This window comes from Rhododendron vialii, chromosome 4a, assembly GCF_030253575.1.
Source record: "Rhododendron vialii isolate Sample 1 chromosome 4a, ASM3025357v1".
NCBI lineage: Eukaryota > Viridiplantae > Streptophyta > Magnoliopsida > Ericales > Ericaceae > Rhododendron > Rhododendron vialii.
Genome location: NC_080560.1, coordinates 25,975,997 through 25,998,597, shown reverse-complemented (window position 1 = coordinate 25,998,597; position 22,601 = coordinate 25,975,997). Strand labels below are relative to the sequence as shown.

Below are 22,601 nucleotides of genomic sequence, written 5' to 3'. Positions count from 1 at the left end.
CAGAAGATATAGAAGGCTGATGACCAGAGCCAAGTTGGGGGAATTCCGTGTTGTAGTTCACTGCAGGGGAGTACAAAGGTTGAATGGTGTATGGTCCTCCATTGAATCCAAATCCAGGGTCAAATCTTTGCACATATCTGATAAAGCAGTCAGCAATTCATGTTTACACAAAGCATAACCAACAAGGCAACAACAGAGCATCGACATGAAGTTTAAACTTTGCACTTCTATGTTTCTTGTGTTTTTTTTTTTTTTTGAACGGCTTCTATTATCATTTTGTTGCAGGTAGGTAGTGGACTAAACAAGGAAGATACCAGTCCCCCGTCCAATAACCAGCCAACTTACATGATGCCATGATGGTGAGACTCAATCCTAGGTCTTCAGAACCACCACCAAGAGCTTTTACCAGCTAAGCTAGCTCCCAGTTCCAAAATAAACTAAATTTCAGAAATTTCAACTTGTAATTGAGCTCCTCCTTTTACCAGTTGCATACTTGCAACGATTAGTAGGATAAACACAAACATGTACAAACTACAAACAGTGTTTGAAAGCATTTGATGTTGGCGGGAGATACCACTAAAGCAAATAGCTGGTGGTTTCCCATCTAGTCATCAGAATATTAAAACAAAACAAGGCCTTGCATAAAACCCAAGCAGTCTTTAAGGTTTGAAACACAGAACTGAGACAGAACCAATTATTAGGCTTAGTACTCCTGCAGACCAAAGGCTGAGGTACAGAAATCTGGTGATGATTGAGACAAGATGCTAGTGATGCAGGCTGCCAGAACCTCAAGGAAAAGTAAATTCAAAGAATGGGCAAAATATGGAAATTGGCTTAGTTTAAAGATTGGATAGGATTGTGTCTAAGCAAACTACGAAAACAGCCTCAGTAGTCTTATGGATATTTAGTAATTGACTTGTTTCTTTTTTATTTTTCTGTGTAAAAAGTAGGGGTGGCAAACGGGCGGGTTTGGGTCAAATTGGGTAAGTTGTTAATGGGTTGGGTCTTTAATGGGTCATTGACCCATTTAGACCCATTAATTATGAGTCTAATTACCCATACCCAACCCGACCCATTTATTTTAAAGCAAACCCGACCCGCCCATTAACCCAATTACATATATACTAAAAATTATGATCGAAAAATTAGAAAAGTAAAAAAAAATTATGATCGAAACTCATAAATTTTTTCAAAAAGACGAGAATAAGTAATTTTTTTTGTCTTATTGATTTTTTTTTGTCTTTATTCAAAAAATTATAAGTTTCGATCAAATTTTTTTACTTTTCCGATTCCTCTCATCAAAACAAATTAATAAGTCACAAAAATGACACAAAACAAAAAAAAATTTGAATAAGGACAAAAAAATAAGTCAATTTTTTAATCCAAACCCTTTGCGGGACTACCATGAGAGAAATTTATTCACGGCGGAGCACAATTTCACGGGTCCATTCGCGCAATTAATGGATGAGATGTGCTTTCAATTTTGACTGGTCAAAATAATTGTTACCGGTCATAATTGATTTTTAATTCGGACCATTTAAAATATTTTTGGACGTATGTGATTTAGCACAAAACAATTGAATAAAAGAGAGAGAATGCCACGCTCCTGCATGGGGTTCGGGGGGGGGGGGGGGGGGGGGGGGGGAAGAGAGACGGGGTGGGGGGGGGGGGGGGGGGGGGTCCGTGGGGACAGAGAGAGAGAGAGGGGAGGTTGGAATTTGGTGGGTTATTTTCATTGCCCATTGGGTCATTTAAGTTGACCCAATTAATGCCCAATTATGACCCAACTAATAATGGGTTAGCTGGGTTTGAACCCATTCTTACCCAACTAATAAATAGGTTGGGTTGGGTCTATTTTTTAGTTGATGGATCTGAGTTTGTTAATGGGTCTGGGTTCAATTTGCCACCCCTAGTAAAAAGCAACCATAGTGTTCAAGTGCACTGTTCAGAGCACCCAGAACAGCCCTGATTTGGTCCCGTTTCTCCAATTTATTTACACAGTAAACCTACTCCTTACATTCTCTAGGAAAACACTAAGCTGTCCTTATTCCTACATCAGCTAGTCTCCTACACATGCATACGGATAAAACAAACATGGGTAGCACATGACTTCAGTTATGTTCACAAAAAGTAATTTTGATCAAAGAATCAAAAGCTATTACTTGTGGGGATAAATTAGGAATCAAAAGGCACATGCCTTCACTTATATTCACAATATTATAGGAGACTAGCTACATCAGCTAGTACCCTACCTAGTAACGCTTTATCATAAGTTTTGCTTTCTGCTCTCTTGGATAACAAGAAAAACTAATAACCAGCGTTTGCTTGACAACTATAAATTACTTTCAGCAAAAGAAAAAAATCTTCTTTTTTTTTTCCAACAATGCAAAGTGCTGTTTCTAGTCTAGATAGGCATTGTGACAGACCTGGTTAATAATTAGGAAAAAAGTGCCCATTCCCAGGTGGAAAGGGCCATACCGGAAAAATGCGGATAAATTGTTTTTAGAAGAAAAACGGTTGCTGCTAACTCCACGTTTTGGTTTCAGAAACATAGCACGCCGTGTATATGTAAAATATGCGAATACATTCACACCTATATACATGTTTACACATAATTTGATTCATACATGTGTACCAGCATAGACAGATATACAATACCACCAGTAATCAACATCCCATGCTCCAGCATACACTTGTTTTATTATACCCCTATCTGAGCAGAACATACCACCTGGCTTCTTTACCATTGGACTGCAGAGGTTTCTCCCCAATAGCATCTCGGTTGTCCATCTTGACAATCAAAGGTTCAGATATTTCTCCCCGGAAGAGTATTTTGACAAATCTGAAGCACTAAAAACACTTTTTGACGGCCAAGATTACATGGATTGCTATCTGCAGTCCAACCTCACACTTCAGAGAAGCTTGATACCTTATTATAATGGTATGTATATACAGACTTGTATCTGCATATATGCAGATTAATACAGAATTACAGATAGCTCCCATATCCATATAAACGTTAACCTATACTTCCTTTATGCGAAACTATACACTTTATAAATGCCGACACACCTAGATAGTATTCACAAGACCCTTGCTATCCATGTAAACATATATATCACACATGAACATATGTTACGCTGTACCAACAAATCTTCATTCACATATAAGCCTATATGTACCCACTACCCACGTATATATGTCGATGTATGCCTATCATCATGTTGGAGTAATAACCTGAATAGGCCTATCTAACTTATATATTCAAACCTTTTAAAATAAAATGTCTCTTTTAATTTTGTATGAAGAACAGCTCCAAATTGAATGGAAACTGGTGAAAAAAGATACATACTGGAGTATATGTTTTTGCTCAGAAAAAGATCAATAATATGTGCTCTGCTAAGCTGAACAAACAATGTAACATTGCGTATAATGATGCTACTCAATACTGGGGAGAAAAGGTGTAGAGATGGAGCCAGGAGGAAGAGAATAAGGAAAGCATACCTGTCGTAGTTTCAATCATAATCAGGGTCCTGGCGTTCAATGTAACACCTCAAGCAGACTACTGGCCCAATACCTTGATTTTGATCCATAAGCCACACCACATGACCCAAAAGCTTAAGCCCAAGGTACTAGTAGTAGCCCACAAGGTTTGTTATATGCCCAAGATCATCCATATAGACTTCCGATATGGGACGGGGTATATATTACAATCTCCCCAACTTTATAGCCTCACACCCTCGCGAGGGGTTGGGCACTATAATCACCAATACTAATCAAACCAATAACTAAATCCAATCAAAGTCCAAAGGCCCACATGGTCATGTACATGGATGGCTCTGATACCACCTGTAACGCCCCAAGCAGACTACTCGCCCAATACCTTGATTTTGATTCACAAGCCACACCACATGGCCCAAAAGCTTAAGCCCAAGGTACTAGTAGTAGCCCACAAGGTTTGTTATATGCCCAAGATCATCCATGTAGACTTCTGATGTGGGATGGGGTATATATTACAATCTCCCCAACTTTATAGCCTTGCGCCCTCACGAGGGGTTGAACACTACAATTACCAATCCTAATCAAACCAATAACCAAATCCAATCAATATCCAAAGGCCCACATGGTGATGTACATGGATGGCTCTGATACCACTCTTGTCATGCCCCAAATCCAGGAGCATGACCGGCCGTGTACCATGAAGCAATCATGGGACACGAAGCCTAATTAAAAATATTTTTAGCAACTTGAAACAAATAAAAGAAAAATTGGATATTTTATTACAAAAAATGTGCGACACGAAACCAATATTTTTCTTAAGCAAATGACACAATATCTGATTTTTCAATCTCCAAATTCCACAATGAACTGCCAATAAATAAAAGTGCGGAAGCTGTTTGACAATAAAAAAGAAATAAAAATGCAGACGCCCTAGAGGTCCAAACAGAAGGTCCCAACAATGCCACAGAGTCCACTAAAATGCTCCATGAACTAACCTGAAAAAAAAATGTGGAATAAATCCGTCAGCTGACGAGCTCACTGAGTGGTAAAGAATGTGATCCCTTCTTTTGGAATCCTCTTGAGCCTATCTATTCTTGACAATTCGTTTATTCGTTGTTGATTCGATAAGTGATATTCTTATTCGTGTTCTCATATTCATTGACGATTGATGTACCCTTTGGCATACAAGATTATTTGATAATATTTTTGATCGATCGATTGTCCGTACTTTTATTGTCGTCGATTTGTTGACTCCATCTTATTTTTGTGACTATGCAATGACACAGAGAATAATCCTAGTGCAGGTGACTCCGGTTTGCCGTTGTTCTGTGTGTTTGGGACCATGGATTATGTTTATATTAATTTGTGAAAGTCCAAGGAGAAAGACCCGGGAAATATCGTGGTGACTTTGGCCACTAGGGAAAAGACTTGTGAAATACCCTGTGACTCTAGTGCTCAACGGATAAGGAAAAGACTTGTGAAATACCCTGTGACCCTATTACGGATCAGCTTAGGGAAAAGGTCCCAGGCACCATCCTGTGGTGACTCTAAGTATGGTGTTGGATCCAACGGGCTAAGCCCTGAGAAAATATTTGGCATTGGGTACTTGGTAATTGGAAGATATGGTTCCCACTTTGGTTTGGATTTATGTTTATTATGGTTCATCGTTCAGACATTATTGAGTAGACCTATTAGTATAAAAGGCATGTTATTGTTATCTGAATTGTTCTTGTGATAAATCGTCAAACAGTGATTCATCTCGTCGATACCTTTTGTGAGACATTGACTTTGTCGTTTGTTAATTAGTTCGTTGATATGAATTGTTGAACCATCGACCCTCATTATTTGAAACCATTTCTTGGAACCCACAATATCTTTTGTTTAAAAGTATGCCACATTGTATTCTTTACCCTAGCATGCTTAACTACTCACTGAACTCGTCAGTTGACGGATTTATTCCACTTTTTTTTTCAGGTTAGTTCGTGGAGCATTTTAGTGGACTCTATGGCATTGTTGAGACCTTTTGTTTGGACCTCTAGGGCATCTGCATTTTTATTTCTTTTTTATTGTCAAATAACTTCTACACTTTTATTTATTTGCAGTTCATTGTGGAATTTGGAGATTGGAAAATCGGATATCGTGTCATTTGCTTAAGAAAAATATTGGTTTCGTGTCGCACATTTTTTGTAATAAAATATCCAGTTTTTCTTTTATTTGTTTCAAGTTGCTAAAAATATTTTTAGTTAGGCTTCGTGTCCCATGATTGCTTCATGGTACACAGCCGGTCATGCTCCCGGATTTGGGGCATGACATTCAACTTCACGCTCCTGGAAAATAGCAATCCTGTTGCTAGTTTTAGATGTACCAACTGGCTCCTCTGTCCTACTTCTAGCTAACCTATTGCTACTTGTTGAAGAATCTACCAAACCCCTGCCACTGTTAACATCGGATCCTCCTGGAACAGATTTCTCTTCCACCTTTGATATCCCCATCGTATTAATCTAGATATTATCTAGTGACCTTGGTTCATCTTCTGTTCTCGCGACACTAACCTCACTAAAACTACTAGAGTTAAATATCCAAGCACGAGCCTTACTGTATTCCTCTTTCCTCTCCTCCACTTCTCGAGTTATTGGCCTTCATGGAATGCGAATTTGCGTTGCTAACAGCTGGTGACCGTTTTTGTGGTCTCTGGTTAATAGCAACCTTGATGGCACCCTTCTCTTCTGATGGCATGCTCACAGGGATGTCTGCCAAACGAATTGAAGGAAGCCGGCACTCGGCAGTCTTGCAGACAATAATTCTGGAACCAAAACCATCAGGTAAACTATTGTCCAACAAAACCGTAGACTGTAGTGAGTAGTGTTGGGCCACACTGTGTGCAGCCAACCGTAGAAAGGAAGTTGGAAATTGCTGGAACTCCATTTGAAGTTGAGTCGGATCTAAAATAAACTTTTCAACGTCTTGCTCAATCCTTCGAACTGAACAAAACTCAAAAAGAAAGATCAATTAGACACTCACATATTACCAGTTTAAGGTCAATTAGACACTCAAATACTAGCAACAGGACCGATGATGATTGTAAGACAATGATGATGACAAAAAATAATAACTGGATTCAATCACCCTCTAACGAATACTTGGATTGGTAGCATGTTAGGCTATTGATGTTAAATCATTTTGCTTTTCCCTTTGTAAGTGTTAGATGATGGATCTATTTGTATCTAATGTAATTATGTGTCTTATCATGTAATTAGTTTAAGTATATAGGAAGTGATTTTGGGTGTTTTGTTAACGTCTCTAACGATATCGAACGAAGCTCATTTTTTACAAAGACCTTAAACGACATATTTTGAACAAAATGAGCGGCTCCGATCATCTTTTTGCGACCCGAGGCGGGAGAAAACCACTGTTGTGCACAGCTTGCTGTGCACATAGCTTTTTTGGTTTTCTCCCTATTACGATTACCCTAAAACTGAACATGGTATCAGAGCGATAGAACCTGGCGATCTACGACGTCCTTCTCATTGCTGCATGTACAGTATTGTGTGAACAGTACTTCACGTGAACAGTGTTTCGTGAACAGTAATTCGCGTGAACAGTGCTTCGTGAACAGTGCTCCGATCAGTCGGGGCTTGCCATCGCCGTCGATCACGATTGTCGATCTGTTCTTTTTTTGCTGTCCACTACAACAAAAAACATCAACGGTGACACCCCTTGACACCCTTTAGTGACAAAAAATTGGTGTTGACACGGAATATACTTAACGGTGACAAACAATTTTACTTCTTGTCACTGAAAACTTTTGGGTAACCAGAGTAAATAATGAAGAGATTTTGTGACAAAATATTTGTCACTAAAGACAATTTTCGGTGACAAGTATAAAGTTGTCATGGAAAGATTCCAATTTTCGCGCTCCCGGTTGCTATTCATTTGGGCGCGCTGATAAAAAGTTAAATACATTTTTTTTTCATTCAAAACGACATCGTTTTTTACGGTTTTGTTTGTCACCAAAAGCAAGCCCTACTTTTACTCTTCTGCCTCTCTCCACTCCCACAGCCACGCTGCCTCTCCATTCACGCTGAAGACTTCCATCACCAGCGACGGTGACCCCGACCGCACACTGGAGGCCGGAGCTCCGATCAACCCAGGTCTTTTTCTGTCTCTCTCAATATCTCGCCCCGTCATGTTCTCTCCGTTGATCACAAAATGTCTCTGTCTCTCTCTCTTGCATGTACGCCTCTCTCTCCATCTCTGCATTCTCTCTCTCTCTCTCTCTCTCTCTCTCTCTCTCTCTCTCTCACTTGCGTGTCTCGACCAACGACACACTTCAAGTATAACGACATGCTCAATTCAAGCCCTAACTGGTCCGGTCCGATCCAAACCCTAACTGGTTCGATTGGCCGCCATATAGCTATAGACGCCTGATTGATCAGGCGTCTATAGTGAAAGGATTATGTTGTGTCTTGTGGTTACTAAACTTTGTCAAAATGGCTGCGCATCTGTGGGAGAAAGTTGATTTCTCGTATTGTGTATACAGTGATAGCAAATTAACATTCATTTTCTGGAAAGCATAATGCAATCTATTTATATTAGTCACATCATGTTTCATTGGCATTTCGAAGTCTGGGCAGATTGTCACGACTGCTGTTGTTTGTGCTTGAACTGCTACAATGAGAAACTCCTTTTCATGGAAGTAATGCAGCTGGTGAATGTCAGGTAATCCATGTTCTTTCTATATTTTGTCATATACAATGAATTATTTCATGATAGGAGGTTCATTGTAATGGGTTTTTTTTTAATTTACTTAATGGAGTATATTCTGATATCGGAGCGAGGCAAATTTGGTTCTGGCTAAGATGGATGGATGATTTGTTAGGTGTTCTATTTTGTAATTTTGCAGTTCCTTTTTCAGAAGCATTTGAGCTATTTACTGTACAATGACTTTGTGAGATTCTAAGTCATCTTTTTTGTTCTTGTTCCTTGGGATCTGATCATGACCTCTTTTTGTTCTTCTTTAGCAACACTTTCTTGCCCCTTTGAGCTAAACTCCTTGTATGCACGGATTATTGGTGTTATCTATTACCGACTTAGTCTCCCTTAATCTTAAGCCTAGCAAGTTTCTTTTTGGTCTGCTTAATGTTGCAATCTCTTGTTCTTTAAGTGTAATTGAGTTATGTTCTATTGTATTGAAATTTTTCACCATCATTGCAGTCACAGCAGTCCCCACCACAGCAGCCCCAACCATAACCACCCCCATTGAGGTATCCCCGCGTAAGACATTGAACTGTGAGAGGGTCTATCAGGTATCTTCTATATAAATGCTGAAACTAGTGCTTAATTGTTGAATGGTGATGCTATCTGGATACTGAAGTTACATCCTTTAATTTGATGAGTAAATTTTAGACTGTGATGGCACTGTTGTAGTAAATGAGAATTGCATTTTTTTGCTGCTGTTTTTGTTGCTATTGCTGCTGCTTTTTGAAGCTGTTGAGGGAGTATTTTCTGATGTTGTGGTGTTGTTGCTGAGGGAGTATTTGTTGCTGCTTCTCTTTTGATAGCTATATATGTAGCTAGGGTTGGTTTGGTAATGAAATAGCTGAGATTTCTCGAGCCTTTAGTGTTAGAGGATAGATTCGAATGTATTAGCTGGTGTCTGTCTTTTGTTCTTTAGTTGGGATAGGTAGCAAGGGGAGTGATGGGATGTCTGAACCGGAGGTTTTTCTTACTTTCCTTTAGGCAAAAGAAGATAGGACAGACCCAATTAGATCGAGATGGGCTTCTAGGTGCATGTGGGATAGATAGAATGTCTTCCCTGGGGAGTTTCTTTGTTCCAATTAATAAGCTGAATACCTTAAGGTAGCTCCTAGCCGCACTGCCATACCATATATAGTCGATGTTCTGCTACTTGCTCTTTGCTAAGGCGATACCTCCCCATCACTCCACCTCATTCTCTTTTTCATGTGAAGGGGGTGCTTTCCTTACAGGTAGTGACTAGACCACTTACATATCGAACAGATTTCACCCTCAATTGAGTACGTACGATATGACCTAGGAACAACCATAGTACCGAACTTGTATAATCAGTAGACTGTTAAGAGAATGATTTTCTAGATCCTTTGGATTGCTGCCTTTGCTCTTTCCCAAAAAAGTCAACCTTATGTCGTCTGTTATCCACACCAGACCAAGATATTCACTCAATCACAATAGTGAGGCACTACTATTGAGAGCATGAATATGAGGTGAACTGCTATATAAAGACTATCCTATGTACACTGTGCCAATGACAAATGGTTAAGGAGAATATTGGTATTCATTCATGGACCATTTACGTAATCTAGGGAGCTGGTCATCTATAAGATTATGATCTGCAATCATCCAACACATCTGATTGAATAATAACTTTTGTAAAAGTTAGGATCTTTTGTGTGAAATAGAGATGCAGAATCACTTTCACTAGCTGAAAACATACATGACAGATTGATTTTTTATCTTACTCATGCATCCACAACAATGAAGTATATGTTTCTTGGGTTCTTGAAAAATCAATACTATTATTCAGAACTAATTCAAGAAAATTGCATGGTCTGTTAACAATCTGAAGTTGCAAAATATCCGATTGGCTTTGCTCTACTTCACGTCTTAATCAATCTAAAATTACCTTTTTTTCCTTTTTGCAATTTTGTACAGGTAGGTAAGGAGATGAGTTGCTTTTTGGAAGCTAACCAAGATGGAGTTGCAGACTTTTTGGTAGTTATTTTTGGAAGCTAACCAAGATGGAGTTGAAGACTTTTTGGTAGTTAAATGAATAACTTGTTTTGAGTTCTTTTTGGATATGGATGTTTTGCAATTTCGATAATGTTGTCAAGTTTGAAGTGGTTATTGTTGGAGGATGAATGTTTTAAAAGGTTTTGAAGTTGGATGATGAATGGTGATTTAATGGATATTTGATTTGAATGATATTTTGTTTCTTCGCAATTTAAATTTTGTTAAGTTGAATTATAAGATACAAAAAAATCTGAAACTTTGTAAGCATGTGAAAATAATATATGGAATAAATTGTATTGCCGCTAGTCTTATTTTTGGTGACAAAAGAGATTGTCGCTGTTGTGTGTCTACTACTACAATAGGTTATTGGTGACACACAATTGGTTGTCATAGTCGGTACTTTTAGTGACAACCTTTGTCACAGAATAATCTCTTTTCTGTGACAATATAGTGTTGTCATTGTTACTATCTGTGACATAATCACCTTTGTCGCAGAAAATCTCTCTTTTGTGACACAATATTGTTGTCACTGTTACTTTCGGTGACAACTGCGTCACGGAAAATTTGTCTTCGGTGACACCAAATTCTTGTCACGGTTGACAACTTTTCGTGACAACTACACAATTTTGTCACCCTTGACTTTCAGTGTCATGGATACAATGACACCTCTTCTTGTGTCACCAAAGATAATAGGTGACAAAATTTGGACGTTTGGTGACATTTTTGCATGTCACCGAATGTGTTTTTTGTTGTAGTGTGTCGTTGCTGTTATTTGTTGTCGTCGATCAGATCTGTTGCTGTCGCCGTCATTTCTTCTCACTGATCAGATCTGTTTTTTCTTCTCTCACAAAGTTTTAGCACTGTTTCAGTCAGATCCAAAGATGTCAGAAAAGAAAAAATAGGCTTCCACTAGTGGCAAGGATGAGTTGAGTCGTGTAGAGACTCTAGATAACTCTCCACTAGATATTTGTCCCATCAAACTGGATGGCACAAATTATTTACTTTGGTCTCATACTTTTACATTAGCTATTGAAGCTAAAGGGATGTCTGAGTTTATTGAAGGCCCTGTTACTAAGCCTACTACTGATGATGAACTCAAGACGTTTAAGTCTCATCGATCTTTAGCCATGACTTGGTTGTTTAATTCTATGAAGGCTGATATTCGTAGTCTTTTCTTACTTCTTAACACTTCATATCAGATTTGGACTATTGCCAAACAAACTTATTCTCAGCAGGCCAATGATGCTCAGTGTTTTGAGTTGCGAAAGCGACTTCGTACTATGGATCAACACAATCGATCTGTTGTCGTTTACTTGCTGATCTCAGTGGGGCCTGTCAAGAATTTGATTATGATCAGGGTTTCAGGCAGTCTGCTCTGTTGATGTTGGTGCTTGGTTAAAAAGAATAGAGAAAAAGCGTGTGTATGACTTTCTTACTGGTCTTGATGTGGAGTATGATCCAATTAGAGTGCAGGTGTTGGGTCATGTTCCGTTTCTATCTTTGGGAGAGGCCTATGCCATTGTTTAGCAGGAGGAGAGCAGAAGGGGTGCTATGTTACAAGCTCCTACTTCTGATCATTCTGTCTTGGTTGCTATTCCGCAGGGACAGTTTGGGTCTGGCAGTGGAAAGTCTCATTCTGGTACTACCAGTGGGACCATAGACCGTATGTCACTCCAGTGTGATTATTGCCACAACACTGGACATACCAAGGATTTCTGTTGGAAATTACATGGTCGTCCTTTTTGTGGGCGAGGCAGTGGACTTGGAGGTCGAGGTCGTGGTCCTGGGCGTTCTCAGGCTCAGGCACATATTTCAGAGTTTGCTACCTTGTCTGATTCTGGGTTCAATATAGGAGTTCAGTCACCTTCTGATTCTGTTGGCAGTTTCTCTCAGGGGGAGATGCAAGCTCTCAAGCATCTTATGGCTCGAGCTAGTTGTTCCTCTACTATAGCTCATACTTCCACAACAACTCTTACTGCATCCTATTTTGCTCATTCAGGTATTCCAACTAGTTCATTTACTGCCTCCTTCGGTATTTCTTGGATTATCGATTCTGGTGCTTCAGATCATATGATAGGTTGTTCCTCTGTTTTTGATTCCTATTCTACTTGTTTTGGTAAGGATATGGTTCAAATTGCCGATGGGTCGTTCTCTGCTATTTCAGGAAAAGGTTCCGTTCGCTATTCTTCTTCTATCTCTCTTTCTCTTCAGTCCTCCATATTCCAAACTTTGCCACTAACCTTCTTTCAGTTAGTAGTTTTAGCCATTCTGCTAACTGTTCTGTGACATTTTTCCCTACTCACTGTGTTTTTCAGGAACTGAAAACGGGAAAGGTGATTGGCAGTGGTAAAGCACATGGTGGTATCTATTATCTGAAGCATGCACCTCATCCATCTCAGCCATCTTTATCATGCGGACAAGCTCTACGGGCAGATATGAGTTCCACTCTTTCTTTGTTACATCGGTGGCACCGTAGATTGGGTCATCCCTCTTTTGGGATACTAGAGAAACTCTTTCATACTTTAGTTAAACATTGTCCTAGGGATCAGTTTTTTGTGAAACCTGTGAGTTTGGGAAACATAAACGCTCTTTTTATGCACCTACTAATAAACGAAGTGATTCTCCATTTGTGGTTATCCATTCTGATGTTTGGGGTCCTTCTCTTGTTACTTTTTTAAAGGGCTATCGATGGTTTGTTACTTTTATTGATTGTTATTCTCGTGCCACATGGGTGTACTTACTCAAGTCAAAAAATGAAGTATTTTCCTGTTTCAAATCTTTTTATAAGATGGTGTGCACTCAGTTTGACACACATATTAAAATTCTTCGGAGTGATAATGGGACTGAGTATATTGATAAGATTTTTCGGACATATCTAGATGATAATGGTATTATTTTTCAAACGACTTGCGTTGACACTCCACAACAAAATGGAGTAGCTGAACGTAAAAATCATCATCTTGCTGAGGTCGCTCGATCCCTTTTGTTCACTATGAATGTTCCCAAATACTTATGGGGAGAAGCTATTTTAACTACCACGTATCTTATCAATCGTATGCCATCTAGTGTCCTTAATTTTAAAACACCCATTGAGTGCCTGCCAAGCAGTTGTCGGGTTACGACTCTTCCACCTAGGGTATTTGGTTATGTGTGTTTTGTTCATACCCCCAAACCTTCTGGGGGCAAGCTGAGACATAAAGCCCATAAGTGTATTTTTGTTGGGTACTCTCCTACCCAGAAAGGCTATAAGTGTTATGATCCTTATTCGAGGAAGATGTTTGCCTCTATGGATGTTACTTTTTGAGAAACAGAGGTTTTTTATTCTCCCTCCAAACCATCTCTTCAGGGGGAGCATCAACAGGAGGAAGAGATGTTTACCTTTTATAATCATAGTGAATGGGAGAAATTTTTCTATGATCATAGTGAGGGGGAGAAGGAAAACACTGGAGAGGAACAAGTATCTATTGAAAGGAAACACATGATATTGGTGGTGACATTGAGGAACAACTACCTGCACGACTGCAGGGAGCTGGCTTACAGAGGTATGCTAGACGGAAAATAGAAAGTCTTCATGTAGGTTACCACCTTGTCAACCACAATTACCCACTCCAATTCCAGATTCCTCAGCTGACTCATCTGGTAATGATTCTTCTCTTAGTGAACCTCCTCTTATGGATCCTGACAATCTTCCTATTGCTATTCGAAAAGGTGTTAGATCTTGTACTCAACATCCTATCTCACAGTTTGTTTCTTATGACATTTTGTCTCCTTCATACCATGCCTTTGTCTCTTCTCTTTCCTCTATATCTATTCCACAGAATTGGCAGGATGCATTCAAGATACCTAAGTGGAAAGGAGCTATGGTAGAAGAGATGACAACTTTGAAAAAGAATGGCACCTGGGATCTAGTGTCACTTCCAGGAGGGAAGAAACCAGTGAGCTGCAAGTGGGTGCTCACTATTAAGCAAAAGGTTGATGGTACAGTTGAGAGATACAAGGCAAGGCTTGTTGCCAGAGGTTTTATTCAAACTTATGGTATTGGCTATGAGGAGACATTTGCTCCGATAGTGAAGATGAATTCTGTGCGAGCTCTCCTCTCGTGTGCTGCGCACTTGAATTGGCCTCTTCAACAGTTTGATGTGAAAAATGCATTCCTCCATGGTGATTTAGAGGAGGAAGTTTATATGGATATTCCACCGGATTTCTCTTCTCCTGCAAGTGAAGAAATGTGTGTAGATTGAAGAAGGCACTTTATGGGCTGAAGCAGTCACCTAGAGCCTGGTTTGGCAGGTTTTCTAAGGCTATGTTGAGTTTTGGTTACAAGCAGAGTCATGCAGATCATACGATGTTCATTCGGTGAAGTAATGGTAAGATTTTTGTCCTTATTGTTTATGTTGATGACATAATAATGACAGGCAATGATGTGAGTGAGATTCATAACCTTAAGTCTCGTTTAGCTCAAGAGTTCGAGATTAAGGATTTGGGATCATTGAGATACTTCCTTGGAATGGAAGTAGCGAGGTCAGATAGAGGTATCTTTATTTCCCAACGCAAGTATATACTTGATCTTTTGGAAGAAATAGGTATGTTCGGCTGTAGACCTACAGATTCTCCTATTGAGGCGAATCATCATCTTAGTGGAGATATGGGGGAGCGTACTGATAAGGAGAGATATCAGCAACTTGTGGGTCGACTAATATACTTGGCCCACACTCAAACAGATATTGCTTATGCAGTAGGTGTTGTTAGTCAGTTTATGCATGATCCTCGTACTTCACATCTAGATGCAGTTTTATCATATTATGAGGTATTTGAAATCAGCTCCAGGAAAAGGAATTTTGTTCTCTAATCATGGCCATTTGCGATTAGAGGCATTCATTGATGCTGATTGGGCTGGTTCTGTGGATGATAGGCACTCTACTTCTGGCTATTGCACTTTCCTTGGGGGTAATCTGATTACTTGAAGAAGTAAGAAGCAATCGGTAGTCGCCAGGTCTAGCGCAGAAGCTGAATATAGAGCTATGGCTCATGGTGTTTGCGAGCTCTTGTGGCTCCAAACTTTGTTACGTGATTTGGGGTTTACTGACAGTGTTTCGATGAAACTCTACTGGGAGCTGCTATTAACATTGCTCATAATCCTGTTCAGCATGACAAAACAAAGCACATAGAGATTGATCGACACTTCATCAAGGAAAAGTTGAACAAGGGTTTGATATGTATGTCGTTTGTGAGATCTGGAGATCAGTTAGCTGATATATTCACAAAAGAGCTGGGTAGCAAGAGTTTTCATTCTATTGTGTTCAAGTTGGGCTTGATTAATATCTTCGCACCAACTTGAGGGGGAGTGTTAGATGATGGATCTATTTGTATCTAGTGTAATTATGTGTCTTATCATGTAATTAGTTTAAGTATCTAGGACCGTAGTGCAATTATTATACAGCTTGTATATATATATATATTTTACGTTGAATAAAATTAACCCTAATGAGTTTTCTCCCTATTACGATTACCCTAAAACTGAACAGTAAGCAAAATCATCTTATGTATGGAATTTCCAATAGGAACACTGTTAATGTTTGTTTCTTTCTTCAAAGAAACATGATTTGGTTACATGATAAAAAGGGGTGAAAGACAAAGGTTATACTGCAGAGGAACAGGAAAACCAAGCCACGAATCATGATGCAAAAGTATGTACAATCAGCAAATGCTGCAAATGATCTCTGGCATCTTCAGAGCAGGGGAGACATTTTAAAAGCAAAATAGGATCGTTGACAAGGTTTTTTTTCCCTAAGTAAGTTTTACATCTAAAATCTTCAAAATCTTTAGAGATACTATTTTGTTCCCCTGAATAAGTTTTATAGTTCTTCCAGGAGCTTCAACGACTCAACATAATTTTCGCAAATTTCCAATTTTTTTTGGTGCTCCAAATGGTCCCACTCTGAAACAATGGAGTTGCTTGAAAATTGAAGCATAACTCAAAATTGAAGCAATGAGAAACCAGAAGAGAAATGCCACTTCTACAGGACAAGAAAATTTTCACTGTTCACATCCTCCAAGAGGATAAGCAAATTGATATAACATTTAGGGAAAGATCCGACTATTGGTACCTAATATAGGGGTACCAAAAATGTACATAAGACACACGGGCCTCACTTTTGGGTCCCACACGAATAATCCAAACCATTGATTAATTCTGAAATAATTTTTCAAATAGCCCCGCAAAAAATCAGCTCAACTGGTTATGAGTAAGTTCTTGATCCAATTTTCAAACTTTTCATTTAGAAGGATCCTAAATTCTGATTGAAACTTGGAAGATGGGATCAACAACTTACAGATGTCAAGTTGAGCTAATTTTTTGTTGGGCCATTCAAAAAATTATTCTAAATTAATGAAGGATTTGGATTATTTGTGTGTGACCCAAAAGTGAGCCCCACATTCCATGCGTATATTTTTTGTACCTGTATATTCGGTACCCTTTGCATTTTCGTAAGGTATATCGAATGTTCCACTTGTTTAAGATTATTCCAACAGAAAAAGAAAAAGAAAAACACCTATAGTTACCAGAACAATACCAAATCCTCAATAGCTTTACATTGTGGAATGTTCAATCCAAACATGGTACATTTTCATCCTAAAGGAGCAAAGCTAAATTAGAGATCCATACATTCTTCAACTACGTTGCTGTTTCCTTGTGATCAAAGGTAGAAAAGTGACGTGAAATCTAATAAGACACCGGTTAGAGATCAGTTTGCTAAATAAACAAATCAAGATTGAACATCTGTTTTGAAGCTCGTGAAGCTTTTGAACCAAGCTCAGACAAAGTAATGCTCACCTTGTTCGACTTATGATGTCTTACAACTTCAAGCTACTCGAGACCGGTTTTGTTCAGCTCGATTAAAGCTCTTCTGATATCGGTTCATCTCATAAAGAAGCCAAACTCAACATATTCCAAAGTTCTCAAACCAAGCTTGAACAGTGTACTGTTCGGTTCGTTTGTTAGTTGGCTCAGCAATAGGGGTAGCACCAATATATTTACACGGATATACACATATTGACATACATTTAGATCTATGAGGTCATGACACGATAGTATGAATTCGAGAAGATAGAGCAACATCAATACCCCCATGGAGAGTCAGGGAAAAAAACACAAACCGCTGGGGAAAACCAGCCAACTAAAATTGTACTAAAATCACCATTTCAAATCACCTCCAGCACACATTGAAATCCACCAAAATTCCATAATCACACATGACAGAAATAATCAACCATATGGTCCATATCAAAAACAAACCCTAAGTCCAATTATTATTAACTAAAGAACAAACAATAAACCAGAATTCCATAAAACCACACGTGACAGAAATAGTCAACCATATCAAAGCAAACCCCCGATTCCAATCAAGTGAAAAATGAGCAATTAACTGATTACCCAAGTTAACACCCTATCACTAGAAAGCCTCTTGCGAGGATTTTGCAAAGCCTCGCGAAGAAACTGGTCCACCGAGTTGACGACATCCTCGGAAATGCCCCCAATTCTCTGGCCTGAACCATCACGAGAGGTAGAGCTTGACGAAGCAGAAGAAGAAGATGATGGCGGCGATGGTGCATTCGAAAGTGGAGCAAAAGAAGAGAGCTGCAAAACTTACCAATGATAAGGAGAAGATATATATGGATAAACTTCCAAGATGCTGCTATTCATAGCAGAATTGATAGATTCTTTTTGTCTGCTGATTGGATCCAAATTTTTAAACCAACTCTTTGGGCTTGCCAAGGCCTATTTCAGACCATTCCCCTATTATGATTGCTCAAGACCAAAGAGACTAGGGCCCTAAATCTTTTAGGTCTATGAATGCTTGGGTGTCCAACCCAAAAAGTTTGATTCTAGCCAAGAAAGCTTGGAAAGACTATCATGTTCAAGGATGGGCTGGATTAAGATTATGAGAAAACTTCAAACAGTAAAGTTGTGCCTAAAAGAATGGAACAAGTCGGAGTTTGGAGATGTTAACACCAAAATCCAAAGCATAGAGAACAAACTTCACTCATTGGATACTGCTAGTGAACAAGGACAGCTTACCAACAATGAAATGAAGGAAAAAAAATAATCTAAAATCAGAATTTTGAAAACTTTCAAAGCTGGCAGAAAGCATACAGAGACAAAAGTCAAGAACGAGATGGATGAAATTGGGAGACAAAAGCACAATTTTTTCAAGTTCTAGCAAACAACAGATTCCATAGGAAGTCCATTGGGGCTATAAAGGCTGATAGCAGATTATGAGAAGAACCAAACCAGATCAAAGAAGCAGCAGTAAACTATTTTTCAAACATTTTCAGAGAAGAAAGAAGATCAAGATTAACACTGGGTAATGTGTTCCCAAGATTGATACCTGTTGATATGGCTGTGGACATTGAAAGAACTTTTGAGGAAGCAGAAATAATTGATGCAATCAAGGAGTGCAACAACTTCGAAGTACTGGGACCTGATAGTTTTAATTTCTCATTTGTCAAAAAGGCTTGGAAGTTCATGAATGCTGACATATTGGAGTTCTTTTCCGAATTTCACTCAAATGGAATGTTAGCCAATGATATATAGAACTACAATTCATGGCAGGTAGAACTTATCCCCGCTTCCATGAGATGCAAAACTGCAACAAAATTCTCAGAGGAGACTCACAAAATGTAAGTTAATTGTTTGCCTTAGACTTCACAATCAGCCTCGTTATGACAAGTCCAACGTTTTTGTTGTTCTTTGAGATGCCACGGAGAAAAAGAAATGGATTTTAATGAAAAATACTTTAGCAAGAAAACCATGCTAGATTCAAGGGTTTTCACTTCGTTTGGTCACTCAAAATGATCACATGCGGTGTCATCACTTTTTTCTTTCTTCTCTAGAGTTAATTAATTGTGCCAAAATAGATTGCCATGCTAGGGCACCTAGTGGATGGAAGAAATGGAGAGAGAGTATTCAAGGATTTATCCCACAAAACAAGCTCACTACAAGCACACACATGAAAATCTTTTGCTGGTTTAGTTTCCAATACAAGATTAACAGACTAAAGTAGCAAAGAAATCATACCTTAAAATCCTTATAAAAATATATCTAGAGTTCCTCTGCTGTAGAGACCCGTATTTAATTTAATTAATTTTAATGTTTATAAATGAGGAAAATGAGAAATGTGGTGTTGATGTGAATTAGGGCTAAGGTGATAAAATTTATTGTGGAAGGCTGCAATGTGTAATTTGTATGTATATGAGTATATATAGGAAGGTGAGAGAGCATGGAATCATTTTTTCCTCTCTTTCTCACCGTCTCCCTCTCATCTCTCGGCTATCTCCCTCTCTCTTGCTCTCTCTACAAAGTTCACCCTAACAACTCAAAATCCACTCAAAACAACCTTCAATCCTTCGCCCTCTACGCATATGTGATAGAAGTGTTTTCCTTGCCTAAAATCGTGTCTATGGTTGTTGTTGTTGTAGTAGGAATCCTTTAAATCTGCAGAAAATTTGCTCAAACGAGCATCTGTATCGATACTACTCTGATTTGTATTGATACCAGAATCTCTGGAACGTTTTTAGGCATTGTTGTATCGATATTAGTATGGCTAGTATCTATACAATTGGGCCTAAGGACAGATTTTGCTATTTGTTCCAAACTCCATTATTTTGACCCCCGATTATTTCTAACTTGTTCTAAACATCACCAAACCATCCCATAACATGATTAATCATATCCGTTGAGTTCATGGAGTATCTTTGCATCCCTCGCCCCTTGTTTGGTATAAGTTGACGTTGATTTCCATATGCACTTTGATTGAATTGGAATGACACATAACGAGGATATGATACGCTCAAACACTTGTTGACACAATGAATACATTCAAGACCTATCGACGGGTAGGTGCCTGGCAGGGGGTATCGGGATCCCTTAATTGGCCCGGCAGGAGTAAAAGCTCATATTGGTTACATTCAGGACCTACCAATGGGTATGGTGCCTGGCAGGGGGTATCGAGATCCCTTAACTGGCCCGACAGGAGCTTCAGCTCATGACACTTAACGTGAAGCGATGTTGGACACATGGAAAGTTGAAACGGTTAAAGGTTGAGGTGTATACCAAATTTCATATCGAGTTTGTTGGATCGTTAAGCCTTGGTTATTGCCTATCATATGGTCTACATCCTATTCTTGCCTTATGATCATTCTTGCATCTCTCTTGCATATAATGTTAGCGTAGAATTTCCTACTGGGCTAGTGTAGCTCAAGCCTATTGTCATTTTCAGGTACCAACACAGGGCAATAGCAGGCATACTTGGAGTGCTTGGATGTGATCATTATTTTGAAAGTTAACATTGAAGAGTTACTTAGCATCTTTGTAAATCTCTTTTGAAGATGTATTTGTAATTTTATTTGTAAATCTTTTGACTATGGAATATTGTAATCCTTAACTCTTGAATATTCAGTACTTGTGTTAATTTGGGCCTCGGAGCCAAAGATATAATATTTTGGGAACTACTAAATGATGGAAGTGTGATTATGGAAATGGGAATGCTACATTATTTTGGTTATCGTACGGATTATGGCGAGGTTTTATTTATGAAAATCATTTATATTTATGTTGAAAATCGGGGGCGTGACATCCACTGCACCATTAGAGAAAGACAACAAAGGTGTAGCATGGAATGGAAGGCAATTTGAATAGCAGAAATAAGTCAAATAACACCTTCAAGAGGATACTTCTCATTTTTTGAAGGCACATAACCTGCTTCACTCAGTACTTTCTGTTGTCATAAATTGCATGATATAGTTATTAGTTCAATGAATAAACTTTTAAGCACAGAAATCACAACATAATGTGAATGAGTTGCCTAATATCAAAGCTAAACTGCACGATATCATCAACGTAAAAAAGAGGTTGCACAATAAGAAATGATGATGCGGCATGAATGTGTCCTTAAGACTAACTTCCACCCATCATCACCTTCCTACATCCAAGGAAATATTTTCTCCAACAAAGAAAGGGATACTTAGGCTCCGTTTGTTTTGACATAAAATGTTTTACATGGAAAACAATTTTGCTAGAAAATGTTTTTGTTGCTTTTGTTTTTCGGTGCTTGGTTGACACTTGAAAATTTTTTTGATGACAAAAGTTTGAATCAATTCAAAGTACAAGAAAAGCTATTCTCTGCCTCTTAACATTTATGATTATACGCTTGTATACATATACAACAATATGTATATGTATACACATGCACACACATAGACATATTTGTACGTACTGTTATGCTCAATTCGTAACTTTCTTGTGGTTTTTGAAGCAATTTGGTTGATTCCTTGTTGCAGAGAGAAGAGAAACATGTATTCTACACTCTCAATTGTAGAAAGAGAAGCATACATAGAGATTAAAGAATACTCTTCCCAGGTCCCATTGTACAACGTAGAGAGAAACAAAAAGTGGGTCAGGAGAGAGAGAGAGAGAGAGAGAGAGAGAGAGAGAGAGAGAGAGAGAGAGTTCTTGTTTAGATAATAAGCTCTAAAGACTGCCAGCCCACTTCTGCACTTCATTACGCATCAGGGACATCTAGGAAAAATATGACTTATGGGGTTCGTGAGAGTAAAACATTTTACAGCCGATGGGGTAAAACATTTTACACTTAAAATTGTTTTACTTGATGAATATCCAACCAAACACCGGAAAATGAGGAAAATATTTTTGAGGAAAGCATTTTACATCGAAAACAAATGGAGCGTTACAGGCCATGGACTACCAAAGTGAAAGGGAAATTGGATGGCGATGGTAGAAAACTTTGGACGACAAGGAGAAACACTAACACTTGGCATCTCACTCAGGAATTTAATCTAACAAAAGCATTAGTTTTAGAAAGCCCTCAATTCAAAAGAAAATACTTTGAGATTTGGGGGTTTTTCCATAAATGTTTAGTAAACTGATTTTAACCAAAATCGAAACAATCTAGGAAATGTAATAGAAAGTTAGGGAAGAAATTAGGGCGAAATGAGTGATTACCTAATTTCGATCAAAGCTTAAGCTTCGAGATTTTTGCCTTGAGTTTCTTCAAGCATTGTTGGAAGTTGCTTCCAAAACATCGCTAGAAGTTAGAGAGAAAGAGTCATGAAGTAAGGAAGGGAGTGGCTTCCGTGGTGGTGTGGAACTGGGTTGAGTAAGTCTCCATCCAACTTGCTTCCTCTCTCCAAATTTTCAATACGTCTTACCTCAAGCTCCATCCACTCTGCCCAGTCCCTGTCAATCTCATTCAGGCGGTCAAAAACCCAACGGTACCCGTACATAATCATGAGGAAGACGGCAAAACATAGAACAA

General features: G+C 38.7%; 1 protein-coding gene and 1 pseudogene across 2 annotated transcripts; one reads left to right on the top strand and one right to left on the bottom strand.

Annotated features, from left to right (window-relative positions):
• Window positions 1-5,786: 5,786 nt before the first annotated feature.
• On the bottom strand, window positions 5,787-22,569 carry LOC131323847 (uncharacterized; annotated as a pseudogene).
• On the top strand, window positions 7,336-10,485 carry LOC131322504 (uncharacterized). Of its 2 annotated transcripts, XR_009198855.1 has the most exons (3): window positions 7,336-8,220; window positions 8,716-8,807; window positions 10,192-10,485. XR_009198855.1 is itself a non-coding variant. In XM_058353854.1 (2 exons), exons 1-2 carry the CDS (start codon window positions 8,559-8,561, stop codon window positions 10,270-10,272), a joined length of 330 nt encoding a protein of 109 aa, XP_058209837.1. In that variant the 5' UTR covers window positions 7,956-8,558; the 3' UTR covers window positions 10,273-10,485. The 2 variants fall into 2 exon arrangements, 1 of the variants encoding a protein (XP_058209837.1); XM_058353854.1 differs by having other exon boundaries at window positions 7,956-8,807.
• Window positions 22,570-22,601: the final 32 nt, after the last annotated feature.

Coding starts and splice junctions, on each gene's coding strand:
- LOC131322504 (XM_058353854.1), top strand. CDS start 8,559: ATGCACGGATTATTGGTGTTATCTATTACCGACTTAGTCTCCCTTAAT. Junction 8,808..10,191: donor ACTGTGAGAGGGTCTATCAG/GTATCTTCTATA, acceptor AATTTTGTACAG/GTAGGTAAGGAGATGAGTTG.